The sequence below is a fragment of the Alexandromys fortis genome, unplaced genomic scaffold (assembly GCF_014885135.2).
Source record: "Alexandromys fortis isolate MF-2015 unplaced genomic scaffold, M_Fortis_MF-2015_v1.1 scaffold_7, whole genome shotgun sequence".
NCBI lineage: Eukaryota > Metazoa > Chordata > Mammalia > Rodentia > Cricetidae > Alexandromys > Alexandromys fortis.
This window is the reverse complement of record NW_026067920.1, coordinates 5,242,636-5,259,544: the sequence shown is the minus strand read 5'-3', so window position 1 is coordinate 5,259,544 and position 16,909 is coordinate 5,242,636. Positions and strand designations below refer to the sequence as shown.

The 16,909-nt window shown below is 46.0% G+C and overlaps 1 protein-coding gene across 4 annotated transcripts in view; it reads left to right on the top strand.

Annotated features, from left to right (window-relative positions):
• Nucleotides 1–16,909, top strand: part of Slc5a1 (solute carrier family 5 member 1) — a 160,448-nt gene that overhangs the window by 132,624 nt on the left and 10,915 nt on the right. For all 4 annotated transcript variants that reach the window (XM_050141337.1, XM_050141339.1, XM_050141338.1 and 1 more), the window contains exons 6-12: nt 3,889–3,994; nt 5,013–5,093; nt 6,611–6,831; nt 7,022–7,157; nt 8,853–8,960; nt 12,522–12,672; nt 14,697–14,865. In XM_050141337.1, coding sequence (XP_049997294.1) covers nt 3,889–3,994; nt 5,013–5,093; nt 6,611–6,831; nt 7,022–7,157; nt 8,853–8,960; nt 12,522–12,672; nt 14,697–14,865 — 972 coding nt within the window. The remainder of the gene's footprint in view (nt 1–3,888; nt 3,995–5,012; nt 5,094–6,610; nt 6,832–7,021; nt 7,158–8,852; nt 8,961–12,521; nt 12,673–14,696; nt 14,866–16,909) is intronic.

Here is a 16,909-nt window from a genome sequence, read left to right as displayed (position 1 = left end):
TTAGGATCATAAAAATATCATGAAAGGTGAGATTATAGGATTGGGTAATATATTGGAATTGTTTTGTGAAAGAGGTAGATTCTGACGTGTAAGAACCCAGTTTTTGTTCTGAGAGTGACATGGACCTTGACCAGCCCCTCCACACTGGCTACCTCTTGCAAAGGGAGAACTGCGCTTGTTTGGTTTGGTCAGGCTTAGGTTCCTTAGCAGCGCGAGAGTGCGTGAGAGGAGGGGTGGAAGTAGGTGCCAGAGTGGAGCGGAGGCAGAGGCATGACAACAGGAGGAGGAATAGTTGCTGGGGGAAGGGGAAGAGCTGGAGAGGTCGGGAAACTGGGGTTCATTAGCATGGTCCAGAACAGAAGTGGGGTGTTCCTCTGAGTTAGATGGCATAGCTAGGAACATGTGAGCTGAACAGGTTGCAAGGACAGAGGGCATAGAACTTAAATAGAAAAAGGCTTGAACGTATGGGAGCTCTTTCCATCTACCTGTTCACTGGCAGAAGTTAGGAAGCTCCCACAGAATAGCTGGATCTAAGGTGCTGTTAGGCGGCCACTTTAGAGTATTATCTATTGTTAGTGTTATGGTGCCATTTCTTTGTGCAAAGGAGGATAAGCTGGGGAGTCTGTGAGTAAGGCCTTAAGCTTAGGGGCTTTAGGGTCTCCGAAAGACATCCCAGGGGAGAGGCTGGACTGAGCACCAGAAGGTTTATTTCCCACAGCCAAGGAAGGGAGAGAGAGAGATGAGACCCAACAGCTAACTTGTCTACAAGTGTCCTTGAGACAGAGCAAGTGATTGGTTCAAGCTACCCCCAAGGCTCTCAATGCAGGGGCTGAGGACCAGGGCAGAGGATCCTGAGGGACAACAGTCCAAGATGAGGAATGGGACCCCAGTCGTCAGCTGTGGGGAGTTACCAGAGATGAATGTCAGCAAAGGGATCAACTGTAGTAGCCATGGAGGCTGTGGCTGGGGACATTCCCCTGTTGTGAAGAACACTAGAGGGTTTCTGGACAACCAATGGTCAATTACTTGGGTTCAGGGAAATGGTTAAGCTGACCAGAATGGGGAACTCACCAACAGTACTGGTGTTGTGCGCAGAGTTCAGCAGCCTGGCAGATGGAATATGGTCAGTTGTGGAGCAACCCGGTCCAGGGTCCCAACCCTTGTTGAGTGGGGCAGGAGAGCTGGTGGCGTCTTGGCACCAATGAAATTACCAGGTGTGATTACAGATCACAAGACACACAACTATGAATTTTTTAAGAGGAGGGACTAAGAGAAGGGGGTGCTTGGGCCAGTCGGGAGCTGGTGCTGGAAGAGAACGTGGAGTGGCGTGTTCGGCTTTTAAAGGCTGTCTAGCACCCAGCACATACGCACAGAGGTTACATAACCCTATCACACATAGATCACAAGACCACACTGTATGTAGATCACGTAGATCACGTAGGCTTGAGGACCCTGGGTGACTGTGTAGGTTGCCTGAATATTTGATGGCCCATGCGTGGCCGTGGAACCCGGAAGTGCCGGCGCTTGGGGCAGCTAGGCATTTTGCCAGAACGCTGGCAACTTTGGGTGGTGGAAATGATAACAGTCGGGTCCCCTGGAAGTGGAGTTACAGGCAGGTGTGAGCTGCCATGTGGGTGCTGGGAATTGAACCTGGGTTTCCTGGAAGAGCAGTCAGCTCTCTTAACCACTGAACCATCTCTCCAGCTCCTGTTACTGAAGTTTTAACTTTTCACCTTGTAACACCACAAGATTTGAACCTTCCTTGGCAGTTTGTGCTTTGCACATTAATGCACGCTCTCTTTCCACTAAGAAAACTTTGTGGGGTCCAGCAGCGGACTCGAGAATCTCAGTCTCACTGCAACCCCAAAAGCATAGGCAGAAAGGAGTAAATGTCAATACTTTTTTAGTATCAAAATAATACACACTCATGGCAACCCTAGGTGAACTATAAAATTCCTTGGAAAGGAAGAGGGGGAAAATCCACAGGGAAACGGAAAATTGAGGCAGATAGGAAGAACCAAAAACAAAACCCAGAGCCCTCAGGCCAGGTGGGCTTGCTTGGCTGTATTCAGTTAGCTATGGTATTATTAGCAGGAATCCTGGTATTTTGGGGTCCAAAGGAGAGAATTCATAAGAGGAAGAGTTTGTATTAGTTTTTTTTTCAGTTTGTCACAAAAGTTTCCTTTATCTGTGTTGGACACATTAACATGTTATAAAAATAAGGCTTATATTAGTTAACACTTAAAAGCAGCTTCACACGCGCGTACACACACGCGTGTACGCCACTTGTGTGCATTTGCAGGTGTGTGTGACTCACCATCCCCTCTCTTCTCTCCTCATCCTGTCTGTCCTTCCTCATCAGGAATGATGATGGTGTAGGTCTCTTTGGGTGAGAGCATCTTGCAGGAGGGCTTTGGGAAGACTGGAGCTAGAGCTAAGATGTGGGCCCCATCGTGGGAGGGTGGGGCTCAAGTCATAGCACATAGCCATGGGATTGGTATTGGGGAAACAGTGAAGGCAGGAGACTAGAGATCCCATGGGGTGGATATCTTGGTCCAGTGTGTGTTACTACTGTAATAAACACCAGAGATTTATAAAGAGCAGAGATTTCTCACAGCTTTGGAAACCAGTCCATCTGGGCCTTGTGCCAGCAGCTGGTGAGACTCTCTGGCTGTGTCACCACATGGGGACTCCCTTTCCTTCTTCTTAGAAAGTCAGTAATCTCATTGTGGGGGGCCTGCCCTCCTGGTGTCATTTACTCCTAATCACCCCCACCCCTCAGGGCCTCACAAATAGCATCAGGATATGGATTCGGGCATTATGTTTCCAACTCATGAACTTTTAGGGGATACACTAAAACCATAGCAGAGTGCAGAGGATGTGGTAGGGGCCTGAACACTGCAGGGCGCTGGGCAACTGCAATGAAGTGAGGAAGGGGGCATGCAAGAGAGCTGAGTCCAACCCCGCTGACCTCTCCTTGGAGCGTGACAGGATTCCTTTTGCAGTTTCCTAAAATGTATTCAATTATGTGCAATAAAAACAAAAACAAACAAACAAAAAACCCGCACACACTCCCTGGAGGAGAAGTCTAATTTCGGTACCTGCAAATCTAACAATAGTTAGCAATATTGATGGGCATGGTGTTCTTCCTGTAACACGGTATTTTGGTGCCCCCTGCTGGTTTATATTAGCGACTGCATACCTTCCTGCCAGGTAGCTTTATCTTAGAGTCAAAGAAAGCTTTGAAGGCTGGGTAAAGAACATAGTGAGTTCACCAGTGACAAGGGACAAGTCCCCTGAAAGGACACCAGACTATGTACACGGGAGCAGTAGTAACATGCAAGAGGCACTTGGTGTTCTCAATGAACTCTCTTTGGGCCAGGCAAGTAAAATTAAACCTCGCTGAAGAAGCGGGGAGTGGGGGCTGGGTTTCCCACTCACAGATCTGAAACACTCAGACTTGCTTTGGGGACAGAGATTATAAATCCGTGCACACCAATGTGTGTGTACAAGTCAAGTAATTGCTAAAGGCAGCAGGTGGTGGGTGGATGCCGACAGTCTCTCTCTCTCTCTCTCTCTCTCTCTCTCTCTCTCTCTCTCTCTCTCTCTCTCTCTCTGTATTTGTGAAGCATCTTGTCCCATGACCCTCAGCTAGGTATTCACAGCATGTGGTCCATATTAAAGGCGAAGGGGTGCTGTGTGGTACAAAAGACTCTTTCAATTAGTTTACACTAGCATTTAATAGATTTTTTTTTTAACCACAGAGTCCTTTTTCTTGTGAACTACTAACTGCTATCATGAATATAGCTTGCTTGGGAACCCAGGAATGGCCCCTGTGACCAGATGACCCTTCTCACTTCTGCCTATGCCTTGCTTCTCTCCTTCCAGGCAGACATCTTCTCTGGAGCTCTGTTCATCAACCTAGCCTTGGGCCTGGACATCTACCTGGCCATCTTTATCCTCCTAGCAATCACCGCCCTTTATACAATCACAGGTGAGTCCATTCAAGCGAATCGGCAGCTCCAGTCTGGCTCGGGGTTAGGCAGGGCTAGACTTGCGAGGAGAAAAGGAGGGAGGGTTAGGGAAAAGGCTATTTTCTTGGTCTCTGCGGCAAGCCATGTGGAATGTTCAGTGAAAGCCCCCGTGCTGGGTGGAGGAACGTCAGGACAGCCTTTCAGAGGCGCTCGGGAGAGCTTAGCCTGAAGGTTGTGGGCAATGTGGCAAAGCTAGGACAATTAGAGGCATGTAAGTGAAGGGGGAATGGTGGCAGGAGTGGGTGGGGTGGGGATGGGGAGCAAGGTGAGCCCGCAGGTACCAAACAGGTGGTTACTGCAAAGTAGCCGGGAGAGAGGAGACACAAAGCATGAGCCATAAACAGGTACGGGGTCCTTGGGAGTCTTAGATTTGATGTGAATAGATTAAGAACCATTTTGAAGTGGACAAAAGATATACAAAGAGGTTTCGGAGTAAGATTTGAGGATGGCAGAGACACGTGTTCTTTGCAGGAAGGAAGGGGGAGGAGCCACAGCGGGACTTGCTGTTCCTTGGGCGCCCCCTATACCTGAGGATGAGACGTTCCTTAGAGAGGTTGGGAATGTAATTTACAGTTGGCACATTTGTCTGTCACATGCATGTGTACACACACACACACACACAGCGTCCTGGGTTTCCATCTCTACCATTACAGTCAAAAAGATCAAACATTCCTTTGTGAGCCATGTCCTAGCATTAAGCTCACAACAAATACTTCCCTTTCCACTCAGGTAGAGACAAGTGTCTTCCCTTTCCCGGGCCATGTAGGTATTTTCATGAGCGGCAAAGGCCAGAAACAATTCTGAGCAGCAGGATTGGGGGGAGGGGGATGAAGGTGGGGAAGGGAAGGCAGGCAGGTGGTGGTGGCAGGGGGCGGAGCTTCTCAGAAGGGGCACTGTGGAGAAGAGAGGGTGATGGGTAGGAAAAGAAGCAGGCAGGCATCGTGCGCTCCATGTGATCTATTGTGTTTGCCTGCTTAGGGGGCCTGGCAGCGGTGATTTACACGGACGCCTTGCAGACTGCAATCATGCTCGTGGGGTCTTGTATCCTGACTGGATTTGGTAAGTGGGGCTGGGGCTCGCTGAGCAGGTGGGGGCAGAGGTATAGAGTTCTGAGAAGACAGAGCAAGTCTGGCTGGCCTGCCTGCCTGCTCTGACGTAACCAGTCTTTCTCTGTCCCACCAGCCAGCTCCCAAATAATGACATGGAACTTATTATTAATTATGAAAGCTTGGTCTTAGTTTAGGCTTGACCCCCAACTAGCTATTGTCACTTAAATTAATCTGCTTTTATTAATCTATGTTTTACTACGTGACTTTTTTTAACCTCCACTCCATTTTTGTATGTCCAATTTTTTCTGCATCTCCTGACATAATCCGTGTATCTGGATTCCTCCCCTTCTTCCTCTCTCTTGCTCCAGAAATCCCACCCACCTCTCTTGCTTAGATATTGGTCATTAGACTCTTTATTAAACCAATCACAGCAATATATCCTCACACAGTGTACAAATACCCCATAACACCCTGTCTAGCTCAGGGCAGTGGCCCAGCCCTGTCTGGCCATCCTTATGGGATCACCTTCCCCCTGTAGGACCCTTGTTGGAGCAGACCCAAGGAATACTTGAATTGCCCCGTTCTCTCCCTATAGCTTGGTTCAGAGTCTCCAGTGTAGGCCTGTGGTAATGCGGTGCTGTGTTTGCAGAGAACCTGGGTAAAAATGAATGCGGCTAACGACTCAGCAAGTCACACAGATTCACAAGCCGTGTTTGCAGGCTGAAACTATATCCTGCACACACTGTGATGTTAAAAAGCCAAAGTTTATGCATTATTAGTGATGAGTGATTTTTTCATTTAGAACAATTTAAAAATTGTTCACTCAGTGCTGGCATCTCTGATCATTTCTTGAAATTGTCTTTGTCTATAAAGACAGCATTGGGAATCCTAGCTGTCATGATTACATAGAAGACATATTTTGGTTTTTATGATTAGCGGACCCTCTGAGCATCATTCAAAGACTCTTGTCTACACTCTAGAGTTTAGCTTTCTAAGGACTTTCACTTGCTTTCCCCGCAGGCCCTGGGGTCAGCAAGCACAGGCTAGGATGGCAGCACTGAGATGGGAGCTGACAAAATTCTGGTCCCTGCCCCGTTCCCGGGCATCCCTGGGGCCAGCTGTCCGGCCTGTGTCCAGTCTCCAGAAGGCCACTGTGTGCCCCTAACTCTGTTCTGAGTTCTAAAGACCATGCAGACAGCTGGGGTTTGAAGAACAACAGTCTGCACACGGTCCAAGGCCGAGTCTTCCTTTAATGAGGCCCCTCCCTTTCCAGACCATGTGCGGTCAGGGCATGGCCACAAGCTGTTGCTTTGAAATGCCAGTATCTTCCAAGAAGGCGGGGCAGTTAACACTCCCATTTTTATAAATGAGAGGCCTGAGGTCTAGAGGGAAGATCATCTGCTCCAAATCACACATCATGGGTGTCTCCTATGCTGGTGTTCTCTTGGTGTCTAAGATACTACACATGAAATCACTAGAAGGAGTTAAACTTTTCACAGTCTTCTTTTTTGTACCAATATTTTTCAGCCTTCACTGAAGTGGGAGGATATGATGCCTTTGTGGAGAAGTACATGAATGCCATCCCAACTGTGGTTTCTGAAGGAAACCTGACCATCAAGGAAGAATGTTACACTCCCAGGGCCGACTCTTTCCACATATTCAGAGATCCTATCACAGGAGACATTCCATGGCCTGGGCTCATCTTTGGCCTGGCCATCCTCACCCTGTGGTACTGGTGCACAGACCAGGTATGCAGTCTGGGTATGGAAGCAGACAGGGTGCTCGACAGAGACTTCCACCTGTCAGAATATGTAAGAAAGCACTTGTGGTCTCTGAGTTGCTGGGAACCAAGGCTGAAGTCCAAACAGGGCAGCTGGCATGTCAGGGGGTTCCAGAATCCCCAGCCTGCACAGCTACTCACTGGGATGTTCCTGACAGGTCATTGTGCAGCGCTGCCTCTCAGCTAAGAACATGTCTCACGTGAAGGCTGGCTGTATCCTGTGTGGCTATCTGAAGCTGTTGCCCATGTTCCTCATGATCATGACGGGGATGATCAGCCGGATTTTATACACAGGTAATTCCTCTACCTGAGCTCAGGCCATTTTTCCTTTGCTAGCTCTACGGGACTTTGGAAGCTCTCCGGCTCCTTCGTTCCCTTTCTTTTGTGCCATGATTACCAAGTGGCAGGGTAGCCTGTGTCAGGCAGTGTACACACTGGGGACTCAGAATTCCTGGGGTTGTCTCTCTCTATTTCTTTTAAAATCAATTTGCTGAATTTGATCTCTGGAGCCCGTGAGGCAGAAGGAGAGAACCAGTTCCCTCATTTACACCGACAGTTGTCTCCTCATTTTTTTTCTCCTAATCTCCCACACTCATGACATCATCCAGGTTCTCTCTCCAGGAAACAGTGTTTGCTCGTTTGCAGTTCTGCACTCTGGATCCCAGGCCTGTAGTTGGGTCTAATAATCTATTTTGTAATTTTAATGCCAAGGCCCAGCCAGCTGCTTCTGGCCCTGTGCTCTCTGCCCTGTTTCATGGGCTGTTTCCTTCCAGGTACCCTGCCTTGGCAGATTCACCTTTGGTCTTTTTCTGGCCTGTTGTTATGAATACAAATAATTTTTGGTTAACTATTATGAATCAAAACTGCTTTGAAATGCAAAATAACAACAAGAAGTAAACAGTTCACCACAGAGTGACCGTTTGGCAAGCACCCCCAAAATGAAGCCAGGATAGCTTGCAGGCGTTGGCTGTGCTGTCCTTGGTTGTTGCCCCGCTTGGCTCTCATATTCTTGTGCTGGCTGGTACACCATGAGTAAAATATAATTGCCCTCTCTATTCATAACTCACACTTCTGTGGATCTTCAACCAACCACCTATTGAAAAATATTAAAATATTTGCACCTATAGTGAAAATATATAAGTTTTGCTTATCACTTTTTCCAAACAACACAGGACAACAGCTATTTCCATAGCACTTCTAGGTTATTCTATGTTGTAAGCAACCTGCAGATGGCTTCAGAAGAGGATGTGCATGCGTTAGAGCAGGTACTATGCTGTTTACTTAGGGGGCTGAGCCTCTGCAGACTTTGGAATCCACTGGGTAAAGAGTACCCGGATATAATTTGCACATGGATGCTGAGAGATACCTGTTTAGCAAACAGAACAGCTCATACCCTAATGGCTACTGCATTTATTTATTTAGAATAAATATATTTATTTATAATAAGTATATGAATTGGTGCTGTTGGTACAGTGCTAAATGAGTATTTAAGAAATGTTGGTGATTCAAATTCTATATAAGTTTCTAGAATTTTCTCCAAGATTTTAGACCTTGTTCCCTTCTCCTTCCAGTCTATTTCTTTATTACTGCTCCAGATTTCTCAAATCTTGGGAGTCAGCCTGGTTTAAGAGCTGTTCAAAAAAAAAAAAAAACCCTGAAAACCAGGGTCACAGATAATCCTAATATTCATCAACAAGCTGTTGAGGTCGATGGCAGTGCCTTCTCCCTCCCCTCCAGATCATTTCTTTGTTTCCTTTCTGTCCTCTAAGGACCATGTTTCTCTGCTGTGGGAGCATCCAGATGTGTCAGGGATAACAGGACAGGGTATGGCACAGAGGTCTTAGCTGGGAAACATTCTTTCCCTGCTGTTGTTTGTGGGTACCAGGCAGGAATATCTTGTTTGAAGTGTTGCTTTATGGTAAATACGGCAACCATCAGAGCCATTGCTACCCAATGGAAGCTCACGGATGCACCCTTTCGTCTCTCCAGAGAAGATCGCCTGTGTCATCCCCTCGGAATGTCAGAAGTACTGCGGCACCTCAGTGGGCTGTAGCAACATCGCCTATCCTACCTTGGTGGTGGAGCTCATGCCTAATGGTGAGACTTTCTTGGGAGGTCTATTTGGTTTAGGCTCCACCTAGACTTCTGAGTGCATTCTGGGACAAAGGAGAAAGTCCCATTTCTGTGTTTCTGAGTTTAATTTATGTCTTCATAACATGTGGTTCAGTTGGAGTCTGTCATGTTGGGTCTTGTCCATTAGTCAGGCTAAGAAAGGACACGAAAACTTGCTGGGGTAGGGGGAGAAAGTCCCTTTCCATGCCTGTCTCAATAATCATTTAAAATACTTAAACGAAGAGATTATAATTTACAATGGCCGTTTTGGAAAACAGTGTAGAAGCTCCTGAGGAAAAAAAATTAAAAGTAGACCTACCATAGAGTTCAGCGTTCTCCATACAAGGTTCATATCCAAAGGGATGGAACCACTCTGTTGAAGAGACAACTGAATTCTAGTGTGCATTTTAGGCGTGTGCACAATTGCCAAGATAGGGAACCAACCTTAGTGTTTAATATAAATGCATAAAAAATGTGCTCTGCACAGGCAGTGGGTGACAATCAGACACACGAGAAGGTGATCTGTTCATCTGGGAACACGGATGCTGCTGCAGGGTGTGAAGTGAGAGAGTCGGTCACAGAAACGCAGATGCCGAGTGGCCTCATCTCAGAGTGTGTGTGTGTGTGCGTGTGAGTGTGTGAAGCCACTGCACTGGCCCATGCACCTTATTTTCCTCACAATTTTAAAAGTCCACACTGTGATGGAAACATTAAGCACGTAAGAGGGAAGCAGACATCTGTAGAGAACATTTTAACTGACATCTGCAATCGCCTGCATTTTCACTCATTTCTAGTAACAGCTCTTTTCCTGCTATATTTATTATTATTGTTATTAGATTATATTTACATCATTTCCCCCATTCCCTTTCCTTCCCCAACTCCTTCTATGAGCTCCCTTTCACTCTCAAATTCCTGTCTTATAAAATTTAACACTCGCATACGGAGTCCATTTAGTGTTGTTTGTGTGTATATGATCTCAGAGCTGACCACTTGGTATTAGATAACTAATTAGGATCTCATTTCAAGGGGAAGACTATTTCTCCTGCTCCTAATGCCCCTTAGTTTCCTGTGGTCCTTTGCCTATGGTTGGGGCCCCTTCCAAGAAAGCATGTCTACATTGGTGTTGTCCTTGTTCAGGTATTGCTTAAGCAGCCATACTGTTAAGGTATTATGCATGAAACTTCTCTGCCATTTCTAGGAGACATGGTCTTACAGTAAACTTTTTGGTCCTTTGGGTCTTATTATCTTCCTGCCCTGTCTTCCAAGATATCCCATGAGCTTTAAGCCATGGAGTTTTTGTTTTGTTTTGTTTTAAGACATACTTATCTCCCTGAACTTGGAGCTCTCAGTTTTTTCTAAACTGGCTGACTAGGGAGCCCCAGTATCTGCATCTTCCCCATCAGCTCTGGAGTTACAGCTATGAGCTATAGTTCCTGGCTTTATGTAGATGCTGGGGATCTGAATTCAGGTCCTCATGCTTCTGCAACCAATACCTTAACTGCTGAGCCGCCTTCTCAGCCTTCCATCCTTTCATGTGTGTGTGTGTGTGTGTGTGTGTATGTGTGTGTGTGTGTGTGTATTTATGTGTGTATGTATTCATGTTTTCTCCTGGGGCAGAGTCTCGTTATGTAGCCCAGGTTGGCCTTGAATTGGCGTTAGTTTTCTCGTCTGAGCTTCCCTAGTACTCCAGTTACTGGGCTGTACCAGCATGCCTAGATTTCTTTTTAAATTTCTCTCCAGAGCTTTATGCACAACCTTGGGCAGAGCATTTGTATTCAAATCATATAAGAGGGAAAGTATATTTAACTACTCCCCTGAACTTGGCTGCTTATTAGTTAAGGTTCCCATGAGTGTCAGTCACACTGGTCTTCGCAGGAACAGGGTGTGACTTCTCCAAACGGGCCCTGTACTCCTGCACTCATGAGACCCTAGCACATGGTGCTAGAGTAGAATAGAGACCAACAAATAGATGTGTGCAAAACAGCAAAACACTGTGTCTGTCACCTGGCTTCTGTGACTACTCAATCCCCAGTGTTAGGACTTCCTGTCCCTCATCTTACGTCACTCAATTGCGTTTAACGGCATTGGTCAGTTGCCTTTCTCGAGTCTTTCTCTTAGGGTTCATGTTAGTCTTTCCTGTTTGCCTTTCCATATCTTCTTAGGCTGCCTCCTTTGGTTCCTCTTGTAGCTTCAGCTTTTCAGCCAGCAAGTGTACCCCAACTAATCCACATCCGTCCTGCCCACTTGTCTCCTAACTATCATGCACTTTCCTCCCTGCCTACGTTTCCCTTTCTTGCCTTACTTCGTCTGCCTTATCATAATTGGGGGGGCTAGACCACCATACAAGTACACTTAGCAAGCATTTGTTGAGTAGATAAGCAGATGAAGGTTTAATAAGAATAGAACTTATTATTCTATTCTTATAGAGATTAGGTTGCTTGAACCTATGCTGCCTGAACTGTCAAAGGCAAAGCTGATGTGGGCATAGGTCAAACAGGTCTTAGCTGGGCGACAGTGGCACATGCCTTTAATCTAGCACTCAGGTGGCAGAGGCAGGAGAATCCCTGTGAGTTCAAGGCCAGACTGTACTACAGAGTGGGAGTTCCAGTACAGAGAAACCAAAAGTTTCTCCAAAGCTGCAGAGAAACAAAACAAACAAACAAATAAACAATCAGCAACAACAACAAAAAATCTTGCTGCAAGTCAGGCAGTCTGTGTCACAGACCTGCTTCACCAGGTGATTTATTAGTGTGGCTAACAGGTTGTAGTCCAGCCAGTCCAACAATCACTGTTCCCTAACAGAAAGTCCCAGAATCTAGTAGTTGTTCAGGCCATGAGGTTCAGTGTCTCAGCTAGTCTTCAGTATTTGCCGGAATCTCTAAGAAGTAGGCTCCCATAATGGGCTTGCCAGTGAGGGTGATGTCAAGCAGACAAACAGCAAAAGAATCCTTCTTCCAAGTCCTTTTAGAGGCTGCCATCAGAAGGTGTAGCCAGAATAAAGGTGAGTCTTTCTCCATCAAAAGATTAGGATTAAAGGTGAGTCTTTCTACCTCAAACGATTTAATAAAGAAAAATAATCGTTCCCAGGTGTGCCCAGTGGCTTGGGTTTTAGTTAATTCCAGGTGAGTCAAGCTGACAACCAAGAGCAGCCACCTCACTCTATGCTACAGTTTGCCAGATGAGAGTTGTTCGGTTCTCTAGGCTCCCGTTCGTGGATGTCTTTTCATTCTCTCCAGTCCAGCTTAGACATCCTTCTTCTGTATCACGACTCTTTGGTGAGAGTCCTTACGTAGTCCCCTCGGGTGGAAACACCCGCCACTGCCATGGCCACCACACTCATCACCACCATCATCACCATTTAAATCATTGCCTGCTGTGCTCTTAGAATGTAAAGCTACAGTCCATTTCTTGAAAACTTCTCTTCTTCCCTGAGAAAGAAATTTGAGACACAGTCATGGTTTCTAAAGGCAAACAGACCTTGGGTACTGCTGCACAAGAAACAGAGTCAGGGTGACGAATGTCACTCAAAACCCCGTTCTCTTCCAGGACTCCGAGGCCTGATGCTGTCAGTCATGATGGCCTCTCTCATGAGCTCCCTGACCTCCATCTTCAACAGCGCCAGCACCCTCTTCACCATGGACGTCTACACCAAGATCCGCAAGGGAGCATCCGAGAAGGAGCTCATGATTGCAGGAAGGTAAGTGCAGCTTCCTCCTCTCTACCGTGTACCAGGGGAGCTGAAGGTCACAGAGAGTTCTACCCACTGTAGTGCGGTTAGGCAAGATTGGCAGGCACTTGGTATAATCGGAGTTATCTCTGTGCCCGGTTATAGTTACCATGTACAGGCACTTTATTTTCTGTGGTACTGGAGGATTGAAGTCAGGGCTTTTCACATTCTGGGCGAGTACTGCACCACAGAGCTAGACCCCAGCCCTGGCATTTCATTTTACATTGAAACAGTTGAGCAGTGTCCCTCTGGAGTTAGGAGAAACAAACAGATCGACTTCTCTATCTCAGGATACCAGTGAGCATTACTAGAATGAAGTTGCCTGGTTCTTAACTAGGCCTGGAATGGGCAGAGTCAGAACTGCCGGCTGCAACCAATTAAGTCCCTGCACAGGGCTCTGAGTATATTCTGTGCTGTACAAAGTACCAGCTATGTGCACATATATATTCAGATGGTGCTGGCATTGAACTTGGCACTTTGCAATGCTCTACCACTGAACTGTATCCATACCCCTTGATTTTTGAGAAAACAAGGGTACTTAAAGCCACAAAAGGGTGTGTGACCAGCAGAGAATCTACTACTTTGCATTCTACTGAGCAGCACTGAGGTTTGATTTTTCTTAGAAGGTACCTGCTAGAGAGAAAACCAGTTCATTGACTTGTATAGTTCTAGATTTTCTGGTCCTATGATTGTATTGAATCTCACATTTTTTTGCGCCTCCCATAACTACTGGCTTTGGGTTTGCTCAGCACTGAACAAGCTTACAATGGCAATAATGTTTACAATGTTTGTAAGAGCAATCCAGGACCCGGATAAGAGAGATGAGCATGGCTTAGTGTAGTAGGGGGAAGGTTTTGTGGAAGATCTTAGAGCCAAAAATGGCAGGTAAGGTTTGAGTAAATCAAGGGTGGTATGGGAAATCCATCCCAGAGGAAGACCTATGTAAAAGCACTACTCATTGCTTTAAATACACATGGGGTAAGGAAACTCTAGTCTTTATAATTAAACCAAGTGCACAAAAGTAAGAGCATGTAAGAGAATCTCCCACCGTTTTACAACATGAAGTAAAACAAGAAGAAGAGAACTAGAAAGACCCGGTCACTTCCCGAGTAGACGGCTCCTTTAGACTCTCTCCTTGGCTAATGTTTTTAACTGTCTTAAGACTTTATAAGAAAGAAGAAAAGAAGTTGGTATTTTTAAAATTTTTATTTAATTTAAAAAATTTTAATTTGAGAGCCAAGTGTGGTAGTCTCCACCTTTGATCCCAATACTTTGGGGTCAGAGGCAGGTGGAATTCTGTGAGTTCAAGGCCAGGCTGGTCTACAGAGAGAGTTCCAGGACAACCAGGACTGTTACACAGAGAAACCCTGTCGAGAGAGAGAGAGAGAGAGAGAGAGAGAGAGAGAGAGAGTTAGATAGAGGAGGAGGAGGAGGAGGAGGGGAGAAAAGAAATTTTTATTTTTTTAATTTAATTTTAAAAAATTTTAAATTTAAATCTCATATTTGTGAGATGGTTTTCTCTCATTAATCTTTATCCCAACCTTTTATTCTCAGTTTTCAGCTGAAGAGAGATTAAGTGCCATGTTTTCTATCATGTAGAAACAATGGGAATTTGAACCCATGATTACTTTGCTCCTGAGTCTGTAACCCTCTTTCTACACTTTGACTCTTCTCAAAGCGGGATTTTCATACATTAGATCATTGGGCCAAGCTGCCTGTTGAAAGTCAAATGAGTTTCAGTTATTCAGTTATTCATAGACACAGATGACTTTTCTGATGCCTAAGCAGAGCAAGGAAGAAAGAAGTCTCCAGAATGAATTTGCTTATTTCGCCTCACTACGGTAACATGAGATATGCATATATTTATATAGTACTCTTGCATATATATTTGCTGGTGACATCTACATGTAGGTGTGAGCATATAGGCTTACATATTATTGGTATGTATTTGTTCATGTAGGACACTGATGTGCTACTGTGGTCTCTGATTTCAGGTTGTTCATCCTCGTGCTGATTGGCATCAGCATCGCCTGGGTGCCCATTGTGCAGTCGGCTCAGAGTGGACAGCTCTTTGACTACATCCAGTCTATCACCAGTTACTTGGGGCCACCCATCGCAGCTGTCTTCCTGCTTGCTGTTTTCTGCAAGAGAGTCAATGAACCAGTAGGTATTGTTCTAGAAGCTCCCGAAAAGCCCGTGTGCTGCAGCAGTGGCTTATGGGGGTTTGCATATTCTCTATGGGAAGGATTCTGTTTTCCAGAGATCTCAGACAGAAGTGATGTGCAGTTGAAAGTTTGGCTGGGTATGCCTCAAGGAATCCCAAGGGCCCCCGAGAGTTGGCATGAGCCCTCAGGAGTTAGTATCAGATCTACTTTCTCTCTGACCCCCACACCCAGTTCTTGCTACAAGGTTCCCAACTAATAGTGTTTTCCATCCAGTCTTTTTACCGTTTAGGCACTTAGTTTTCTTTTCTTTGATTTTGGTCTCTGAAATTCTATGCTTACATTGTCTTCCAGAGAGCTAACTTGAAAAGGTATAGGCCCTGGTTACCGAAAGAAGAATAACTAGAACAGAAATGTTTCCTATGGGGTGTGTGTGTGGGGGGGGGGTGACAGAAACTGTGACCAGACAGCGTCCCCTCCCTTGCTCTTTGACAAGTTAAGTCATGTGGTGTTGCACGAGGTGTGAGTTAGAGATGAGGGCCACACTGTGTCTTTGTTCTGTGACTTGGTGTTTTACCCTGCTATGCTGTGGGGACCTTCTCTGCTGGTCTTATCTATTTCTGTCCTCTGTGCTTCTTGTATCCATATGGGTGTGGAGAAAGTGTTCTGCTAGGATCTAACTATTTCCTGTGTTGTTTTCTTCTTCAGGGTCATAGTCCTTGCGTATTTGGCCTAGATCCTCTGCTTACTCTTCGAGTCCTGATGTCCTGTCTTCTGCTTGATTCGCTGTACTCGTGAGCCTTCCCTGTGAGGTTCCTAGTTGAGGTGTTGGGTTTTCAGTTCTCTCTTCACGTTTCATCTTCAGTCCTCAGGGCTTCTGTCTCCTCACTGAATTCTGTTCTCACATCCCGATTGTCTCTGTCATTCCCATCAGCCTTAGGTTTGTGTTTTCTTGAGCACCACGCAGGTGTGTGTTCTCCTTCATTTCATTGAACTGCTTGTGTCTTCTTTCAACTTGAATTCTTTGCTGAAGTTATGAATGTTCTTTTCAATTCTGTGTTCCGGGGCTCATCTGGGTAACTATCACTGGTGAATCTTTCTACAGAAATGATGAGTGGAGGGTAGGAGACACTGGCTCAATCTTTCATATCGTTTGTATTTTTATAATGGCATCTGGTATATGGGTTTCTGTAGTTAGTTCTGATGTAGACAGAGCAGGTTAGACAGAGAAGAGCATGTGCCTGTGGGTTGGGCCTGGAGGAAATTACTTGAGTGAAGTCAGGTGGACAGAGGGGACTGCGGTGGTCTAGGATGTGCCTCCTGGTCTAGACTGGAACGCAGGGGTAGATCTGGCCACGTGAAAAGGTTGGATATGGTGTGGGAGGGGCCTGTGGGTTGAAACCAGGTAGGTAGAGTCTGGCAGAAGCCTTCATTAGTTTCAGTGAAGACCAGGCTGAGGTAGTGTCTATGGGGTCAGGAGCACATTTGGGGATAGTGTGCAAATGGGGAGGGTCAAGGAGTCTCATTGAAATGAACCCTGGAGAAAGATGCTGGCTATTGGCTGGGTGCAGGGGTTGGCTGCTGTGCAAAAGGGACTGTGATCAGATAAAGCCCTGGTAGAAGTCAGGGGTTGGTTTGGATGCAGGCAGAAGAGGTAAATTAGGCAGTGGCCCTGGATTTGTGGTCCTGGGATAGATCAGGTGGGTTGGGGGAAGGCATGAATGAGTCAGAGAGAATCACTAGGTGAGACCCTGGAGAAAGGGGTGGGAGATTTGGCAGGATAAAGAGGTCGGATGTGATGCAGGAAGGACCTTTGGGTTGTTGCAAGTATTTTTTATATTTTTATAGAAAAGTTCCTTTCTTCTTCATTCCTCAAAGACTTAATTTAGTGTTTTTTAATAATGTCTTCGGAGAAGCTAAATTGCAAGTGTTTACCTTGCATTGAAATATGCAAGACTTGGGAGTCTTGTGAGGACATCAGCTGAAAGTTTGCAGGCTCAAATTATTGCTGCTCTGGATTTTGTGGTCCTGAGGATTGAGTCCAT